General features: G+C 45.6%; 1 protein-coding gene across 1 annotated transcript; it reads left to right on the top strand.

The window, feature by feature from the left end:
• Positions 1 to 840: 840 nt before the first annotated feature.
• Positions 841 to 20262, top strand: CD180 (CD180 molecule). The gene is given in 8 exon segments (XM_072922836.1): positions 841 to 1267; positions 2513 to 2580; positions 18528 to 18640; positions 18642 to 18776; positions 18778 to 19400; positions 19403 to 19580; positions 19582 to 20081; positions 20084 to 20262. Coding segments are annotated over 8 exon segments (2223 nt in total).
• The last annotated feature ends 289 nt before the right edge of the window (positions 20263 to 20551 follow it).

Raw genomic sequence — 20551 nt, 5'->3', positions numbered from 1 at the left:
GTGAAAACATGTCATTAAGTACCCAGGGGGAGTGAGGACCCTGTTCAGACCATTCTACCTTCTCCACAATGATTAACAGGCTTATTTTCTATAATCCCTAAAACCCTGTTCTGAAGACAGACTAATTAATTTCTGCCTGTTTTCTCCCATGGCACTACAATACGTGAGTGCTTCAGAAATAACATGTTCATTTTCAAGGCAACCTGGGGAGATGGGCAAGGGGTAAGGAGGTGTGGGAAGCAATAATTTTCACTTTACAAGAAGCAAGCCAAAACTGTAGTCCTCAGTGGGGGATATACACAGAGACAGTCCCTCCTATACCACCCCAGACTGGAAAAGCACAGACACCCACCCCAAGATGAAGCACAGTGCTGGGCTCCATGGGGACAGCACACACTTTGGCTGGTGGCAGAGAAATCAGTATGGGCCAGTGCCAGTCCCAGGGCATGTGGCCACACCAAGCCACTCCAAGGGTGGAAGCAAGCATGGGTCACTGCAGGAGAGGGTGTCGACAAGGATTTATGTGCACAGAATCTGTGCTCAAAACCAGCCAATTGTTTTGGCTGAAATTTTACAGCAAAATCAGCTTGACTCAGAGATCTGGTGAGGAAGTGTTCAACACAGGGTATCACACTTTATCAGAATCTGATAATCAGAAGCACCTGATAACCATAACAATAAGCTCAAACCCTTATAATGAGATTAACAGTAGTATGTCTGGCCATATCAAAATCAATGAGATTGATTTTGACAACCTGATGACACAGTTTTGATTGCTGTTTATTGCACATCACTTTTGTGTACCCACATAATCCATTAGCAGAACTGTCAGCAGCTAAAATGCTGGTGCGCTCTTCTCCCCTCTGCTTTCCCTTGCCCTGGCTAGCCCTGGGGAGAAGGGGAGCGGGCAGATCTCCAGCGCTTCCCGCTGAACCCTCGCGGGCTTTGGGCAGCACTGTTTGGGTTCGGAGAGCAATCAGCGAACCCCACGGCGGTTTAATGAAGAGAGGCTTTCTCCGGGGGGAGAATTCCGTTTATTGCAATCCAACGGGGAAAACAATAATCCGAAGGGAACCAGGCGGGCCGCGCCGGCATTCGCTGGAGCCGCGCGAACAGGCGGAGCAGCACGCGCTGGAGCCGGCCAGAGGAAGCATGGAGCAGCTTGGGCGGGCAGCAGCGCGCGCTGGTGCCAGCCAGGAGAAAGGTCTGAGCGCACTGTGCGCACGGACTAAGTACGGGACAGGGGGAAACTGGGGCAGCCAATGGGGTAAAGCCATGTGGGGGTTTGAGGGTAGTGGGGTACGGGGGTACATCCAATGAAGGATGGACAGGTGGAGGGTCCCGGGTCGTCTGTCTATCGCCCGGCGTCCCGGGTGGAAGATTCCAGGTGGGGGGAAGGGATACCGAGTGACAGACAGGCATTTGGGGAAAACACAGTGACTCGGCAGTTTTGGGGACAACAGACCCGCGGGGAAAGACGGGAAAACCCGGGGGGAACCGTTACAGAACCGGGGGTACATGGAACAAACTTATACATAATATAAATGTAATAAAACCTAAAAACCACAATTCTACATCAAAATACAGCTATATTTGCATACCAGCTCGAGGACATGGACTAGATGGTCTTGCCTGCTCTGGGCTGCAGACAGGCAGACAGGCTCGTACTGCTCTGGCCATGGCCACCCCTACCGAGGGCGACCTCTGCTTTGACTAAAATCAGGTTACTTTAACATACAGAATCACAGAATATGTCAGGTGGGAAGGGACTACATCTTGTCCAGCCTCCCTGCTCAAGCAGGGCAATCCCAGAGCACATGCTACAGGATTGTGTACCAGAAGTTCTTGAGTATCTCCAGTGAGGGAGACTCCACACCCTCTCTGGGTGTGTTCCACAGCACGGTCACCTACACAGTAAAGCAGTTCTTCCTCATGTTCAGTTGGAACTTCCTGGGCATCAGTTTCTGCCCATTGCCTCTTGTTCTATTGTTCAGCACAACTAGGAAGAACCTGGTCCATCCTCTTGGCACCCTCCATTCAGATCCTTGTACATGTTGATGGGGTCCCCTGTTAGTCATCCATTCCTAAGGCTGAACAGCCCCAGCTCCCTCTGCCTTTCCTCACAAGAGAGATGCTCCAGACCCCTCATCATCTCTGTAGCCTCTGCTGGACCCACTCCAGGAACCCCATGTCTCTGTTGTCCTGAGGAACTTGTTCCAGAACAGCACTCCAGGTGTCTATCTCTCCTATTTGCCAAGATCCTTCTGAAGGGATGCAGAGCCTTCTGGGGTGTTGGCCACTTCTCCCAGCTTGGTGTCCTTCATGAATTTGCTGAGGAGGCACCCTGCCCCTTCATCCAAGCCAGGGATGAATAAGTTAAACGGTACAGCATTGAACCTAGAGGGACACCACTAGGGACAGGCCTCCAACTAGACCCTGTGCCACTGATTGTCATCCTCTGGGCTCTGTTGTTCAGTCAGTTCTTGATCCACCTCACTGTCCACTCATCCAGCCCACGTCCCAGAATTTGTCTATGAGGATGTTGTGAGAGAAGCTGTCAGAGTCTTGGCTGAAGCTGTGGTAAACAATATCCACTACTCTCCACTCATCCAGCCAGGCAATCAGGCTAGTCAAATATGACTTACCTATAGTGAACCTGTGCATATGTATCGATGTGCACTGAAAAACCTTCTTGCAAGGATACATACAGTTCAGGGCCACATCAGCACCAGAGGCTTTTGATGAAGAAACCAGTCTGTAGGAGTTCAAATGACTCCACTTTAATCATAACAGGTGAGTACAATAGTGTACTCACTTGTCTAGTCAGTGGAAGTGCAGCTGTGAGGACTGTGAGGATGAAAACCCTGGGAAGCAAGCTCTCCAGCCATCACGTGTTTAAGGGTCACAGCCTGTCACAATGAGACTCCCTTGGCATGTTGTCATTACCAAAAAGCAGTAACAGTCAGAGACCTGACTGTTTGAGCCAGAGCACAAATCATTTTCTGAACCACTGACATGAGAATTTTACTCATCTACCATGAACAGAACAGACATAGTCAGATCTGAAATACAACAGCTAAAAAAAATTTTCACAAAATACATACATGGAAAGCTGCTGGCTCAGGCACACAGGCAAGTGATCATCAGAGCCAGATATGTGCTGCAGACTAAGTGCTGCAGGTGAAACCTTCCTTGCTGAATCTGAGAGGCCTTACAGTGAATCACATGAAAAACCTGCACCAAATGACATTAATTCTCTGCTACAACATGCATGCTTTCAAAGGAATCACAGTACTGCACCACCACTGCCACTTTTTGCTCTGATAGCCAGAGACTAGAAAGCCTCTGCAACAAATCTTCATATGTCCATCCCTCAGAAACCCCCGTGATCACCTTCTTTAACTTAGTGGCAGTCACCCCTCTTTTACAGCCTCCCACCAGGCAAAGAAAGCGCCTTGAAGACATACTATATTTACTCCTAGAGGGAGCAGCATAGGCTTCAGACAGTGCTCCTCTTCTCTTACTGAAGCATGAGTGAAGCTGTGTTACATCCTTCTCAATATCAGGAGAAAATCAGACAATCCTCAAATTTTAAAATGTGTTTGTAGGGCTGAATTGAAAATATTAGATGATTTTCTAAACCAAAGCCAGGAACAATTCCCCAAGCTCACCCCTTTTGCTTGACACTTGTCACAGTGGCAGATAGACAGAAGTTTTCATTGCTTCCTTGGTATCAATGTGAAATTTAACACATCCATAATTACAGCAGTCTGAGTGGCAATCCCACAGTATTTAAAAAAGAATGCAAAATCCTAATCTCTGCAGGACTGTACTAGTTCATGGCAAATAGCCCTGGGAATAGCACACAACACCCTGTGAGACACAGTTAAGACAAACTGTTCCAAATTACTGCAAATACCAGCGTATTTTAATCTTGCTGTCAAACCAGCCAAATGAGTGGCATTCATTTGGAGGAATTAATGTAAATACTTATATTCAAACACCAAGGTAATCCATTTGCAAATCTTAACCCATTTTGCTAGCTAGCAGGTGACTGCTTTTGACTCTTAGCAACCACAGGCTCTTGCTGTACAAAAACAATTATTTTTCTGAATATTCTCATGGTACACAGTAATTTCAAATGTAAAGAGGAAGCAGAGGCTTTCTTTAGTAAGATCTTTCTGCCAAACTCTGTGAACACATGTGCCTTTAAATCAGGATTTGATAGAATATTATATATATATCAAGTGACACCAAAAGGTTCAGTAAAACCTTCTAGCTTTGTTTTTGTGAGCTGAGAATAAAGAAAGTTATATTTTGGAGGAAAGGAGGGTAGCAAACCATGGCTACCAATATTCAAATGACAAAAATGTCTGAGAGAATTCCAGATGTCAGCCATGTGTTATGGTTTAATAGTTCAGTTCTGAGTCACAAGCACAAAAACCTGTTATGAAACACATGCCTGCCTGCATATGTGTGTGTGTGTGCACACAACAGTGTGGGCTAAAAAAGGAAAAGTCATAATTTGGAGGGCATTAATAGCACTGGAGAAAAGCAATTAATCTAAGCTGAGGTGGGAGGAAATCAGCACAGTTTGTCCTATGCCGTGGACCAAGGGTGTGATGATTTATAGTTTCAACATTTACAAACTGAAGTTATAACGGAAGAGAGATTAAACACCCACTTTACAAGCATGTGTAATCCTTTCAAATCCTAAAAGTCCAATCACATGGGTCTTGAATAATCACTAGCCTAAATCACCCACACCCCTGACATGTGAAAGTCATGAAAGTTCAAGTAATTTCTATCCCAGATCTTTCAAATAGTAGCATTTATGCTGTGATTTATTAGGTGCTTCTGGCGTGTTTTTTTTTTTTTATTCTCACATAAAAGGAACAAATATTTGTGGCACCAGTGCTTGCAAGAGATATCACATGCCTCATCTTCTTTCTGGCAAAGAAACACGATCATTTATTGCTCTGTGAGCTGTTGGTGTCCATGGACAGGCACCCCCACTGGTTGACTTCAGCCCTCTCTGACTCTGGATGATAGCAAGCAAGATGTTCCCTCTCTGCCATCCTCCAGCCTGGCTACCTGACCAAAGCAAGGACTTGCCTGCAACCAGAATAATGTACTTCAGCTCACTCATTTTTGACTCCTGGAACCAGTGCTGCCTGTGCCACGCTCGCACAAGCTGCCATCAGCCTGCTCTCTCTCCCTCGCTGAATCCCTCCATCTGGGTGAACCTTCCAGGGACACAGCTTCAGGAGTTTTGGGATCTGAACCAGTTGGTCTCAGGGAATTTGCACAGTAGTCCATAAGGAGCTGCAGACAGTTTGTCACCCCAAGAATTACACCCTGAACATCCACAGGCAATTGCACACTGCGGGTTTTCATGGCCAATAGCAAATGCCATTGGTATTTGGATGTGCTCCTGGCACGTCTGTGCTCCCACACAGCTAGATGGGTGCAGGCAAGCCTGAGCCAGGCAGGCCAGCACATCAAGGGTACACATGTGTGTAATGCAGTAACTGCATGCTAGGCATGCACAAATAGACACACTCTTTTATGAAAATTACACCTTTAAAGCTATGCTTAAATAACCCATATTAGAGGATTTTAATGACTCTGAAAGGACAAGTGGCATAGTGGCAGTGAAGTGGCTCAAGCAAAGTCACTTCAAAGCAGTTCATGTTGCAGACTGGAGAGTGGGAGAAAGAGGAGCAAACTTCAGCTGTAAGACACGTAGCAAGGTGCTCCTTGGAAGGGCTTATGGCTGAAGGCTGTCTGCTCTCTGGGCCTCCCAGGCACACTTATCAGCAGATCCAGGTGGTCATCAGATGAAAGAAATTGAAATTATGATAATTCTGTCTCTGTTTTGGTCTTGAAAAGCAGGAGACAGATGGTGCTTGTAAGTGCCTGTGTACTAAGAGTGTACCAAAGGTTTTGGTCTGCCTCAAGGATGCTGCAAAGAGGACAATATTCTGCTTGGGAGTTCACAAGAGCCTTTTTTATTTCCCTCAAATCTCCCTCCGCTGTAAAGCACAGGTTTGGGGACAAGAAAGGATAGAAGTCAAACCATACTGTAAAAAAAGCCTAACCAACAATTGTCAAATGCATTTATGCTCCACTAGTCGTGAATTAAGATTTCATACAAGAGTTTGGACAGGTGCAGTGTCACCATATCTGGCAGTGGCAGCCCCCTGCCTAGATAGCTGACCCCTACTTATCTTGCTGTGGGCTTCTTTGGCCGGGACACACACCAGGGAGGATTTCAGACCCAGTGCGGCTGACAAGCAGCAGCTGTCTAGCCCTCTGCTGAGGCAGGCAAAGGGAGCAGTCAGCCTCCAGCACTGGGCAGTTGCTTGGGAAGGAAACTTCTGCCCCCTGGCTCCCTGGGCTGCCATGGACTCAGGGCAGGCACTTGTTGCCAGCAACACCTCATCACAGAGATAGCACTTATCTCCTGTGTGCCAACAGAGAACACCAGCTTCTCACAGCAATGCCAGCACAGCCCTAAACCACTTGCACCACAAGCTGTGAGCAAGGAGTGCTCATGATACCCTTCTTCCAAGCATTACAAACATTGCATATAAAACTGGCCCTAACTTTGACAGCTCCTACTGAAAATCCCCAGACAAATGCTTCTCCCTGTGCTGCTGCTGTTTATAGGGGTTGCAATGTCAAGGTATGCTCCAACAACAAGGGCAGGAGGTGTTTGGCTCTGTAAGCACGACTTGATCAAAAGACAGGCCATGAGGTTCTCAAATATATATCATAAAGCAGCAGCATTTACATGAATTTTCATCTACATTGTGACTCAGTGGAGAATGGGGCCAGTGGGGGTAAAGCAGAGAGGGAATGAGCAGATGCTGCAGTGGAAGAAGACGGCACATGGAAACAGACATAACAAGACTTTAAAATATTGATTAAATAGGACAGAAATGTCACAGGAGAGGGTCATTATGATTCAGCAAAGGCAGTCTGCTGCCCTAGAGGGCTAATGGTTGCAGACTGGGGCCACAGGCAAGCTGGGTGTCAAAGAGCCACTCTGAATGCACTCAGGACACAGGGCATTGGAACTTTCCTCAGCCATGGCAAAACAGACCCTCCAGAAGGTGAAGTTGGGTGCACGCCTCAACAGCTGCTCCAGTGTGGGACAAAGCTGCAGTTTGAGTGTATTTATCTCCATCCCCTGGGAGTAATTTTTGCAATAGGTCTTGTGATGACACAGTCTATCCAAATGTGCATTAAGCTCCAGCTGTTGCTTCTGGAATTTGCCTTTTTTTTTTGGATGATGATTTTTCATAAAATTCTACCCAATTCAGAAATACTGCCACAGAAATTAAAAATAAAATAAAATAAAATAAAATAAAATAAAATAAAATAAAATAAAATAAAATAAAATAAAATAAAATAAAATAAAATAAAATAAAATAAAATAAAATAAAATAAAATAAAAGCAGTAGCACACTTGTTCCCCACGGTCTGCTGCCAAATCTGTGTTAGAATAGCTCCATCTTGTGGAAATCAGTAACAGCAGTGGGAGCAAACAATGATCTGGAAGAAAACTGTAGGAAAATGTTGGCAAATTGCTCCTTGGTCACACGTGCCAGCAGTGGCTTTGGTTCCCATTCATAGGGGTTTTCCTAGCTGCATCTTTCCCAGAATTTCAGCCTGAGCTGTAGGCTTTTAAAAAAGAAAAAAAATAGCTATTTGCAAATCCAGCATAACTGGCATATATTATTGGATTTTTGATATATAGCTGTAATATTACATAGTTACTGTATGACCATGTTCACTCTCAGGGGCCGTGTGGTGGTTTCCACCTCTGCCACCCAGAGCTCCACTTCAGACTGTCTCCTAGAGGGACTCCTTCACCTCCCTCACTCCCTGCTTCTCTTGATTAATTTTCAGCTGCATCTGCAGCTCAGCACTTTTTTCTCATCTCTGTCATGTAGTTTCCCTCTGTCTGTACCCCTGTATCTGTTAAACAAAGGGAACATCTGCTCTGCAGAGCTCAAATACACTTTTGTCTTTAAGTTTCCAGTTTAGATAAGAAATTTCTGAGGTTACATTATAAAATAATAATTACTCCCTCTTTCCTAATGTATTGTTGGATTTGTTCTCTTGTTTATGCAGCCTCTAAGCTTTACGCTCAGATAAAAAAGTCACTTCAAACTTTCCTTTTAAAATCTGTTTAATCTATATCCTGAAGGACAAGCAGTGAATTTCAGCTTGAAGTACGTGTTCCTTTTGGTTTGCCCTGTTACCACCACTTAGACTCATCTAAGGGATGACAAAATCTTTCAGGCCTGAGAGGTCTAACAAACATCCCATAAACGACATCAACAAGTCACCGGCACAGATCACTTAACACAGATGCTACCTCCTCAAGTGAAATTGCACTCAGCTGCAAGGTGCACAAACTCTTCATTGTCTTCTCATGCTCATTGTATCCCACAGTGCCTTAGCAAACAGGGCTCATTCAGCACAGGGTACAAGGGATGGAGCTGCAGACAAGCATAGCAGCTTGCATTGCAGGGATCCCATACAGCTGGCCAGGCTGAGGTCCAGGCTAACAGCAGTTTAGAAACGGGACCTTGAAAAGAAAGGCCAAGGAAAAAGGGGTTCTAGGGCATGGAGCCATAGAAGTACCCTGGCTGAGCACCTGCACCCTCAATCCTTTTGGAAATTACCACAAATAAAATCCACTGGAGAACAATCCAGCAGTAGAGAGGGCACCGGAGGAGTGCTCACTTTTTTTGTTTGGAATATTTCTACACACAGTGCTTGCAGGATGCCCATGGTCATGCTGCCCCTTTCTTCCAATGGGCATCCAGGTCACTATCTGTGCAAGTGGTTTTCTTAAGTCATGAAAATTTTGGATTGAAGCTGTGCTGTGTCTTCAGCAGTAACTTCAACCATCAGTTCCAGAGAAAGAAGCTGGTGGTTTGGTCACCTGCCAAGGAGTGAGGAACCAGAGGAACCAGAGGAAGAGGAATTCCTGGGGCAGGGGCATGCTGTGGCTTGGTCCCTGGCTACCCAAAATATCCACTGGGCAAGCTGATGCCCAGCTGGGAGGGCACCACAGGTGCAGTCCTGCAGCTCCTGTCCCACTTGTGTCCCTACCATCCCAAGGGGAGGCAAAGGGACATTGCTCATGTGCCCAGGGTGTGGGCTGGAGAGCACATCTGGACCCTTGTTTAGAGTTTCACAAAGATCAATTGCTGCAGCATGAAACAAAAGAGCTTCACATAAAGTCTGGTAAAGTCTGACATGTTTTACAACAGCTGTGTTGTGATTTATCCTCTTGCTTCATCACTTTGTTTTAGGCTTTCCTTAGAGTACAGCCTGCAGCCTGAGCCTGCAGCATCTGCTGCACTGGCAGCAAAGCCCATGCAGGTTTTCCTGCTGGGAAATGCAGGTTTGCATTAGAGCAGGTGGTCCTGGGCCTTGCCAGCTGCCATGTTTCACCCTTTTGTGGTAGCACATAGGCACAGCAGGAGAATAGTCACAGCTCAAATGCCACAGCTCCAAGGCAAATCCTGAGCTATTAACATCAAGTATTCAAACATTTGGATTCCTATCTCATTTCTAATAGCATAGAAAACAACAAATGAGGAAAATCTTGAAATTCATACTTGAAGGAAATAGCTGAAAACTGTTTTAATCCTTTGATCCTATATATCAAATCCTGTATAGGATTTATAGGTGTTTTGTAAGACTTTCTGTATTGGGTTGCCAATCCCTGTCTCTTCAGAGCTACAGAAAGCACAGAGATTGACATGATTTATCTTTTTAAAAAGAGATAATTAACATCTATAGAGATTCTGAAGGTACTAAAGTCTTGTTAATACATATACACACGACTCAGTGCACTTTGGTGGGTTTTTTTTAATCATCGTAGATTGATTCTCACTTATTCCTATAGTTATTACACATCTTTTTCAGGTTCATTCAACTTGCAGCATCCCTCAGCACCTGGGTTTTTTGGAGATGTGGCACTCAGTGATCTGACTGAGACCCCTTCCTGACATACAGGCCGGGCCTGGAATAGGGTCAGCCAAGTGAATTGACTTCACACAGGATTTCCTTTCAACCCAGCCAGCCATCCTCCTGCCCAGGTGGACAGGCTTCTGCAGGATCCAGGATCCCACCAGAAACAGGACCCACCCTTCTGTAAACAGGGTGGGAATTGGCATCCTGTGCCTTCCACATTGTGCCAACAGCCCACGCAGTGCCTGGGTCTGTGGGTCTGTGCCCAGAGCTGAGGGACATGCCAGCACTCCGCTGCCACAGTCTCTGCTAGGACTAACACTATATCCCTGATGGGGGAAGATCCATCACCTCTGGGCAGGCACAGTGTGTGGCTCGCTGCATTCTGGTGACTTTTGTGAGCTGTTGCTCCTGTCTAGTTCAGGATACCAGTTTAGTATGGGGACCCCGGGGGTGTACCACCTTCCCTGGAGACTGTCTGACTGCAGGGCAGGCTAACTGGTGTGCCACAGTGCTGGAGGGGCAGAGGGGACGCAGCAGTGTGCTCAGCCCTCTGCAGCATGCAGCAGCTCACAAGCATTCAGTGGGCAGGTACTGAGGTCCATTATTACTGCTGGTGTTTGCATGCTCCTAAATTTTCCCCATCATCAATAATGGAAAGAGTTTCAACCAAGCACAGAGAAAATTTAATTAGGAGCAGCAACTTACTCTTGAGGGCACTGTCCCAGAAACCCCTATAATCTGACAGCCACCCTGAATGCAGTGATGGAGGAAAAGTCTACCCAGCACTGTGGAAACAGCAAACTCCAGCATGTAAAAGAGGAGCAGAACTGAGCATGGGAAATGAATAAGCCTGCAACAGCCCTGACTGTGGCTGCTACAGAGGGTCTGCAGCCTGCCTGAGCCCATGGTGGGTATCCATAGCAAATCCCCCTGCCAACATCAAAACCCACTCCCACTAGCTATTACTAAAAATTCTTACCCCTCCTCATTTTTCTTTAAAAGCACAAAGATCTAAACTAATCTGATAGGCACACACAATGAATAATTTAAATATCCCTAATCATTAGTCAGTTTTACTAAACTCAGCAATTACTCGATCACATGGTCAAGAAGAGGAATTTTAGTCACCCAGTACTAATCCTATAATGAATTCTTCATTATCCAAAATTTACAGTTTTGGGAACCTCAGTATAAGATGTAAAGCTACTAGAAAATGTCCAAAGGAGGGCAACAAAAGCAGTGAAAGGGAAGGGAAGCCATATGAGGAGCAGCAGGGGTCACTTGGTCTGTTCAGCCTGGAGGAGGCTGAAGGGAGATCTCATTGCAGTCACAACTTCCTCATGAGGGGAAGAGGAGGGGCAGGCTCTGACTTCTTATCTGTGGTGAGCAGTGACAGGACACAAGGGAATGGCCTGGAGTTGTGTTGGGGGGGTTTAGGTTGGATATGTGGAAAAGTTTCTTCACCCAGAGGGTGGCTGGGCACTGAACAGGCTCCCCAGGGAAGTGGTCACAGCACCAGCCTGACAGAGCTCAGCACGTGTTTGGACAACACTGTCAGGCACATGGTGTGATCCTTGGGACTAGCCAAGAGCTGGGCTTTAAGATCCTTGTGCATTACTTTTCATTCAGGTTGTTCTCTGATTCTATTAATTGAGTTAGGCCCTAGAATTCATTATTTGAATAAAATACTTCCCATTTTCTCAACAGTCCCACTCCTTCCCCCACTCCATTTCCAAAAAACAAAACAAAACAAACAAACAACAACCAAAAAAAAAACAAAACACACAAAAATTACTAAACCTAAAAACATCTCTTGAGTTATTCCTGCTTTCTTATATGACACATAAGCTCCATGATGCATAATAATAGGCTTCACTGCACTGCAGAAGGAGACAGAATTAGCTATGGCTGATGCCCTTCAGAGGACTTTTCTTCTAAAATACCTCATTCATTTTAAATTTGAGAGTTTTGGTATGGATGGTCTGAGGAAGTATCTATGCCACCACGGCTCACAGTCTGAAAAAAAAAAAAAAAAAAAAAAAAAAAAAAAAAAGAAAACAGGTAATGGGGTGCAAGTGTGAGTCCAAGCTGCTTCACCCCAGGAACGAACAGCAGGGATCACTGCGTGTAGAGGTCTGACCCTGGTTGGATTCCAAGTATCCATCACTCCCTCTATCACTCCCCTTCATCAGCTGAACAGGGGTCAGAAAATATAACAAAGGATCATGAGCTGACATAAGGACAAGAGAGATCAACAAATACCATTACTGTCTAAACAGATTGAACATGGGAATAGTAAGTAAATTTATGATCAACTATATCATAGCAGGATAATGAGAAGTAAAATAAATCTTGAAAACATCTTCCCTCCACCACTCACTCCTTCTCAGACTATTTCCTCCCCCTCAATGGCACAGAGAGTAGGGGTTATGGGCAGTTCATCATAGGCTGTTCTTGCAGCTGCACAGGGAGGGCACTCCTTCCCCTGCTCCAGCACGGGATTTCTCCCACAGGAGACAGTTTCTCATAAACTTCTCCAGCGTAAGCCCAACCTACAGATACAGTTCTTCATGAACTGCTGCAGTGTGGGTCACTCTTCCATGAGGTGCAGTATTCCAGGAGCAGTCTGCTCCAGTGTGGCTCCCCCACAGGATCACAAGTCCCACCAGCAAACCTGTTGCACTGTGGGCTCCTCTCTCCATGAGCGGGCAGGTTCCTGTAAGGACCCTGCTCCAGCACAGGCCTCCCATGGGTTCACAGCCCCCTCTCAGGCATCTGCCCGCTCTGGCCTGGGTCTCCTCCAGGGGCTGCAGGTGGATCTCTGCATCCTTCTGGATGTCCGTGGGCTGCAGGGCCACAGCTGCCTCACCGTGGTCTCACCATGGGCTGAAGGGGAACCTCAGCTCTGGAGCCTGGAGTGCCTTCTGTCCCTCCTTCACAACAGCAGGGCTGTTCCTCTCACATATTGTCACCCTGCTCTTCTCTGGCTGCAATTACATTTGCAGAGTAACTTTTTTTCCCCCTTCTTAAATCTGTTGTCACAGAGCCATTTCTAATGGATTCAGCCTTGGCCAGGGGCACCAGGGGCATCCTGGAACCTCCTGGCATTGGATCTGCTGGGCATGAAGGAAGCTTCTAGCAGCTTCTCGCAGAAGCCATCCTTGTAGCACCCCCACTACCAAAACCTGTCTGTGCAAATCCAATACACAGGGACACACCAAGCCTTAGCTTTTGAGCATTAACATGGGAAATGGAAGATAAACAAAGAGCAAACATATAAATGAAATTCTTTCAGAACTTTTTGTGACCAGTGGCAGGGCAAGCAGGATTTCCAGCAAACACAGAACTGGCTGGGGAAGAGACAGAGCTGTTAGTGGAATGTGGAGTCAGCTTTTCAGCTTGTCATTGAGATAAGGTATTTTCTTATGTATACTATAAAGAGGAGGGAAAAAACCGCAGCCAATCAGGTCGGCACAGAAGCATCACAGTAGCAAACAAATACAGCAGCAGGGAACTGGTTCTGCAGTCTCTCAGTGCCTGCCCGCCCCATCAGCCCACCCAACAGGTTTAGGCAAGTGTGGAAAATGAAGCGCTCTGCACTTCTGGCAGCTTCCCTCCTACCTGGCTGACTGCTCCCCTCTCCTCAGCTGCCTGCAGCAATGAGCTCAGCGTGATGAACCCTGACATCAGCTCCAGTTACCAGCACAGCTGTGGCCTTTATACACTGTTCCAGAGCTGAAGGCACTGATTTTGTGCATAGCCTTAGCACCAGAGAAGTTGGGGTGTCTTCACCTTCCTGGGTGCTGACCTTGATGCACTCCACATGGCATCTTGGTTACTTGAAACTTCCCTGATTGAGTTCAGGATCTGGATCAGCTCTGTCAGGCTGAGACATTTTCTGAGCCCAGTGAGTTTTCCTCATGCCTTTTTCTCCTAGGTGGTGGAGAAAGAGTGCTATTTAAGGCAGCAAAGCTGTCAAGCTAATGACTCGGTCATTTAAGAAAGGAAAGAAAAAGACAGGTTGAGCTGTGTAGCTGAAGTCGGTGCTCAGTGCTGCCCTGGGCAGTCAGGGCCTGACATCTCCCCTCCTGCCTGCAGCTGCCACACACACACTCATCTTAGAGATGGTTAGAAATACTGTCCCCCTTCAAAAAAGTGATCATTCTCTGTAATCTAAATACAAGAGGAACAGTGTTAATTTTTGGATTGAAGTATTGCTTTCTAGCTTTACTGTTTGTACTGCAGTAGTTGTCCGTCAGCACCACAATGCTTTTTGCAAAAGTGTAGGCAGAGAACTTAGAGTCATAGAATGGTTTAGGCTGGAAAAGATCTGTAAATTGAGTCCACTATAAAACTCATAAAGCCAAGTCCAGCACTGCCATCACCCTCCAAAGAAGAGCTCTGACTGTCAGCTGGTTTACAAGCCTTTCCTAAGTGATTAATCAAATTTTGTTCAACTCATTTCCCATTAATGAAATTCTCCTTTGGTAGTGTGCTACAACATCATCTGCATTATCCTTTGACAGAGGCATTCCAGTTCACATGAACATGAAGACCAATTTTCCTCAGTTTCCACTTTTAAAAAATCTGTTCTGCCTCAGAAAAGCATCAGTGCACAGTAACGTTACTATATTTAAACCAGGTAAATTCCTGTTTCACTCTGTAACTACTGTTTTGCTCACACTGAGTTCATCATGTCTTTTCCTTGCAACCTTGCAAACCTGGCCAACTCCCCCGGTTTGTCTGACCTCTCTGCTCAGCCTCACTTTCATTCAGAGAAGTTAGCACAAGATCATCCAATGCAGCAGCCTGCCTCCCAACACAGCACAAATCCACAAGGTGCAGTTGTGTGATTTACATCTGCTGATTTTCACAGAGCTCACCTGTGCCAGCTGCAGAGCACCCAGCACGGATGCACAGGGAAGGGAGTGACAGCTGCCATCCTGCTCAGTGATGGAGCTGCAGACATCTGGGTTACCTGCTGATGTCTGAAAGTTTCCAGTTCTCACAGGATTTATCTTAGGGGAATCTGGAGGTCCTTGTCAGAAGAATAAGACAGGTGTCTCAGGATAAGCTTAGGGATATCAGCCACTGTCCGTCCTCCTCCTCACACCTGTGCATCAGTGCACCCTCACATGCTCTCCCACCACTGATGGGGACTTTGGGAACCCCTCAAACCAGCACTGTACTTCGCTGTACAGAGAGCTTGAAGGATAATAAAGTTTCCCAAGGGTGTTTAACAGGTATGAGAGATAGAAAGAAGAAAGGTATAAGGATTTAACCTCTTGTACTGCGCTCTTCATACAGGAATTTGTACACAGTGGGGATATGATAATGTCTCTATTTGCTATTTGGTTGGTGTGCAGTACCACATGAGAATAGTAAGAAAGTACCAGGACTTTTCCAGAGGCAGGAGAAAAGACTGAGTAAGCTTTTCCTTTTCCTTAATACTTTCTTCTATCTTTGCTTTTCTTATCTTTTTTTTTTATTTTATCTATTTTTTTCTATTCCAAGTGGCAGACAAGAGAAAAAAAAGGTAAGATTTTTGATTCAGGGAAAAGCAGCCTATGAAATGCACACCTGGGGAAAACAGCAAATTCCTCGTTGAATTAAATCTACAAATCTCTGAGCACTCGGAGCTGCACAACAGGATCCCCCTTGGGATAGTTTCTCCTCAGTTTACTGTGAGAGCCACTCCATGCCCTGAAGCATATAGAGAGGGCTTACTTAGTCACTGTTTTGTTTGAAAGGCAAAACATAGGCACTCTTCTCATTTACAGTGGCAGTTAAATTATTTTTATCTGTCTAAACTACACATGGCACCAATTAGCTCCACAGGTTCTCCTTTGCTTACCAGCATTGAAAGCATCAACTTTTCTAGGTCCATATTTTGTCATTTTTGTAGATACTGACACTGTATCAGTGCTTCTAGGCTGGGCCCAAGTCCCTGTGCTATCACAAGTGTTATCACAGGAGGTACTGGGCCGGCTTGCTGCCCCCAGGCCATGCCAAGCACCTACATGTGGGGGGACTCAGCCATGGGCAGCATCGGCTGCATCCCTCCTTGCTGATCCTGTCCCTGTGTGCTATGTGCTTGGCAGCGAACTTCAGCTGGGACCCTGCGTGCCAGAGGGAGCTGGACAATTGAGGAGCTGTGCTCCCCACCCAGATGGGAAATTTTGCTGTGGCAGCCCCTCTCCACCTCCTCCCACTCCGCCACACTGCTGCTGACATCTCTCTGCCCCTGCCTGCCAGGCTGCACTGTCTGCAGCAGTGGAGGCCCATGTTGGTTCCCCAACACTCCCTGGCACCCCTCAGTTACAGGATTTGTGCTTAAAGGAAAGGAAAACAATGTTCACCAAACCCATACTGTGGCTTGCAACAAACACTACTGCTCTTCCCCTTCTCCTGAGGCTACTGAGTGCAGACACAGCCCATGTGCCTCTTCTAAGCCAGAGACAGGCAGAGATGCAGTTTAGCCTCAAATACTCATGGCTGTGCCAGCAGAAAGACCCGAGCCCCATGCACTGCTCCCCAGGGCACCTCAACAAACCCTGACAGAGCTTGTGCTCCTAAGGCACACACCTGCACTGTCCTCTACACGTCATGGCTCAGCGCTTTCTTCTCTGGACACACAACTGCTGCCCTGCTTTCTTCCACCAGCACGCTAGCTTTGTGTCAAATTCCTGCTCATCTTGGCCAACTATGCCATACACGTGTTTACTTCCCCACTAGACTAACATTTGCATGGCTGTGGGGCAGGAAATTGCCAGAGCAGCAGCTCCTACACAGCCTTGAATACCCCACCCCTCCTAGGCTGGCCCTGGGACCACCGAGGACAGGACATCCCTCTGTCCTTCAGGAGGGGAGGTGGGTGCTGCACTGGCTGTGCCTGTGCTCCCCATTGCAGCTGGGAGCTGGGACAAGTGAAATGCCATGAGCATTCCCATCCCTCAACAGCATGGCAGGCTATTTCAGGGTGGCACTAACTTGGGTCTGGTTGACTTTCGTGTAACCAGCAGGCAAAGGCAGGTCAAGCACGCTCAGTGAACTTTCCCTGGTATCTACAGAGTTGACTTCTCTATTTAATAGATGGATTTCTTTTCACATAAAACTGAAAAGCCTTTGTAGACATTTTAAAGACTTAGCATATCAGGCATGATTTTTGGCTAGTCTGAGCTAAACATTCCTGCTGTCTCCTCACTGCAGTGTGTAACTGAATTAATATCCAGTTAATTTGGCCACATTCTTTCTAGAAACATTTTCCAGACCTACTCTTTTTTACTTCGTCTCTGTAAGGTTTACTTAAGACTTCTCTTAGAATAAGTTTTGTTGCAAGACTCATGACATTCACGATTTAAAACTACCTTGTGGGGATCCTTTTTAAAGGATTAATCATTAATCCAGAAGAGTAAACAGTCCTCATATGTGCTAACTTTGATAAGAAAGTACTGCAGATGAGATACTTCAAATTAATACAGGAGAGATTCAAGGCATTCATTTAAAAACATACTCCCCAAAACCCCAGGGCTATGCATTGCGAGCCTGTGCTGAGGCTTCCTAGGGTTTTGGCTGCGGCATTTTAAACAACTCAAAATTCTCTTTGGGTTACTTTGCAGGTTGTGTTAGTTTGGGTGGGGGAGATGGATTTTCCAAATGCCATGTTTTCCTATTTATGTTCACAGTACATAACTCTTTCAGATTCACTGTGTATCTTCCACAGATTACAGAAAATAAAAGCTACAGCTGGGAAGGTTTAGGAATGAGGGAGGTTCCTATGACAATTTGTCACAACAGAAGTCCTCAATTTCAGCTTCAATGCGCTCCTTTCCCTCCAGAATTCAACTTCTCTGACCTGAATTCTCTACTTGGACTTAAAAAGTATGCAAGGAGCATCTTCACTTCTGCTCATCACAATCATGAACCCCCTGTCCCTGTCAGAGACTTCTGCAGCACACCACAGCAGCATCTTCCTGCCTTCACAGGGAAATCACTACCAGCACCTTCAGAGAGCTGGTGAATTTTTTTGCTAAGCAGAGACTGATCCACTTGGGCAATATCTTGGCTTATCCTCTAAGGACAATCATTTACAGTTCAGTGGGTGAAATATGCATTTTCCAGATATTACCACCTCTAACACAGTAGTAACAGCAAAGTCACCAGAGCAGATTCTTATTAATTTTCAATATGGTTCCCCCCTAAAAACTGGAGTTTGGCCCGTTGAAGTGGCTGGCTTTTTTATAGCAGAAGAGATTTTGATATTAAGTTAGACATGAAACACCTCATATCTCCTATCTCCCACAAATGCCTGCTCACACCCATCATTTCAGGACAGGTTTTTCTTCTCAGCAGAGCCCTATAATTAAATGTGAACTTAAAAGTACCAGGGAAGCACCACTGAAAAAGACATACACTTTTACGCTGTTGAGGGCAACAGATAATGGAGTTTAACAGATATGAGGTGCAGTTTTGTGTAATCACATTACCAGGAGATTTTGTGAGACAGGCAACTTTGTTTCCTCAAGGTGTCAGATCAGCTTGGTGTACCTTTCCCAACAATAGACAAGACAGTCATTCTGGCCAGAAACCTGCTCATGTTTCTGTCTGACACAGCATTTGCTGGCCCACGTTCCCTAGAGAATCTTAACACAGACAGGAATAACTAGTATATTCTTTATTCCAGTGACAAATCTTGGCAACTCAGGTATCTTCATCTTGGGCAGCAACCACATCTCTTCACTGCAGCTTCCTCCCAACCTTCCCATGCGAAACCTCACTCGACTTTCAAATGAACAACATACAAGAAATCACAGCAGAAGACGTCCAAGCCTTGCAGAAGACCAGCAATGTAACTCTCATCCTTAAAGGCAATGACATTACACACATTGAATCTGGATCTTTTCAGTCACATTTCTACAGTTTGGACTTAGTGGGCTGTGCTGGCATCCCTGGGGTCCTGCTGGGAATGCAGAACTCCACAGCCCAGACCTTTTGGCTGGGAACATTATATGTTGTGTAAAATGAGCTCTACATAAGCCCAGATATTTAACAAGGCCTCTGTAGTATCTCTGTCAAGGATCTCTGTCTGCAGTTATGGCACTTCAGAAATAGAAATGCTGACACATTTCAGAGCTTAACCAGGCTCCGAAAGTTGGCTCTAACCCAAACCCACATCCATGCACTGCCCCCTGTCATCAGTGGCATGAGCTTGCAACAGGAGATGGTTTTCAATGAAAACTGCTTTGAGCGCCTCTGCAACACCAGCTCTGCTGCCTTCCCCTCCCGTACCCACCTCTACATCAAGGGTAACTCACAAGTTCTGGAGCCAGGCTCTGGCTGTCTGGGGAAACTGGCAAAGCTTCAACATCTAGATTTAAGTCAGAGTCACTTTCAAAGTTCTGATGCTCTAGCAAAGCACTGAGAGCTCTGAGCAGACTTTGTTACCTGAATCTGAGCCACAACAAACACCTTAATCTCCAGAACATACTCATTTAGGAGAGTGCTAGCTTAGAGCTGCTGGACTTACCCTTCATTCCTGTCTATATCAACACCTTACAGAGTCCTTTCCAAAATCTGCATCTCGAGCAATCTTTCCTCGTCCCACAGTAATACTAGCATTCAGCATGTCTTTCAAGGCTTGAAAAACCTCATGTTCTTGGACCTTAGTCAAAATAACTTTGATTTGGGGATCATACCAAAGGACAAACTGTTCCAACAACTATCCAATTTAGAGGTGCTAATATTATCATCCTGTGAACTGACATCAATAGGTAACAAAGTATTTCACAACCTCAGGAAGTTACAACATGTTGATCTGAGTTACAACAAATTTACTACATTCAGCACAGATGTGTTTTCAAATCTCAAGAGTATCTATCTTACTTGTGCCGGTAAGAGGATCCATGTTGTATCAGGTGACCAGCTAGTGCCCCTAAGTGGCCACTTTATAATCAATTTAAGCTACAAACTTCTGGACTACACCTGTTCTAAGATTGATTTAATCACCTAGTACAAACAACATCTGAATAAAATTGAAGACCCTGAAGGAACAAGGCACTCTGAACCCAAATTGCTAGCTGGGTTCAGCTGGCCACCAACTCACTTTCCTGTGGGAAGGACACGTCAGGAATCATTGCAGTTGATCTTGTTTTATCTTGTAGTGCCATCTTCATTTGGGGTGCTATTTCAAGCAAAGTTTACAGCAACTGTAAGTCTAGGATGGGGACACAGAAGATGTCTACAGCAACTGTATTAAGTTGAGAGACATCTCACTGTTTTTATTTGTGACATGTATTTTCTTAACTTTTGTAATATCCTCTCTACCTGTGTTAAAACCTCTAGAAAATAATGAAAAAATTAGAATAAATAAATTATGACCTGAACCTTGAAAACTAATAACTTATCTTATAGAGAAGTTCCAGTTCAACTCAACGTTAGCCCTATTGTACCAATACTGTGGCTAATGCACTTAGAAAATCTAAAAGGAAAACCTAAGCACCACCACTCCCAAAAAGAAAAAAAAAAAAATCCCAACCAAAACACAACCAAA

This window comes from Taeniopygia guttata, chromosome Z, assembly GCF_048771995.1.
Source record: "Taeniopygia guttata chromosome Z, bTaeGut7.mat, whole genome shotgun sequence".
Lineage (NCBI taxonomy): Eukaryota > Metazoa > Chordata > Aves > Passeriformes > Estrildidae > Taeniopygia > Taeniopygia guttata.
The sequence above is the reverse complement of the archived record's forward strand: the minus strand, read 5'-3'. Positions and strand labels throughout refer to the sequence as shown.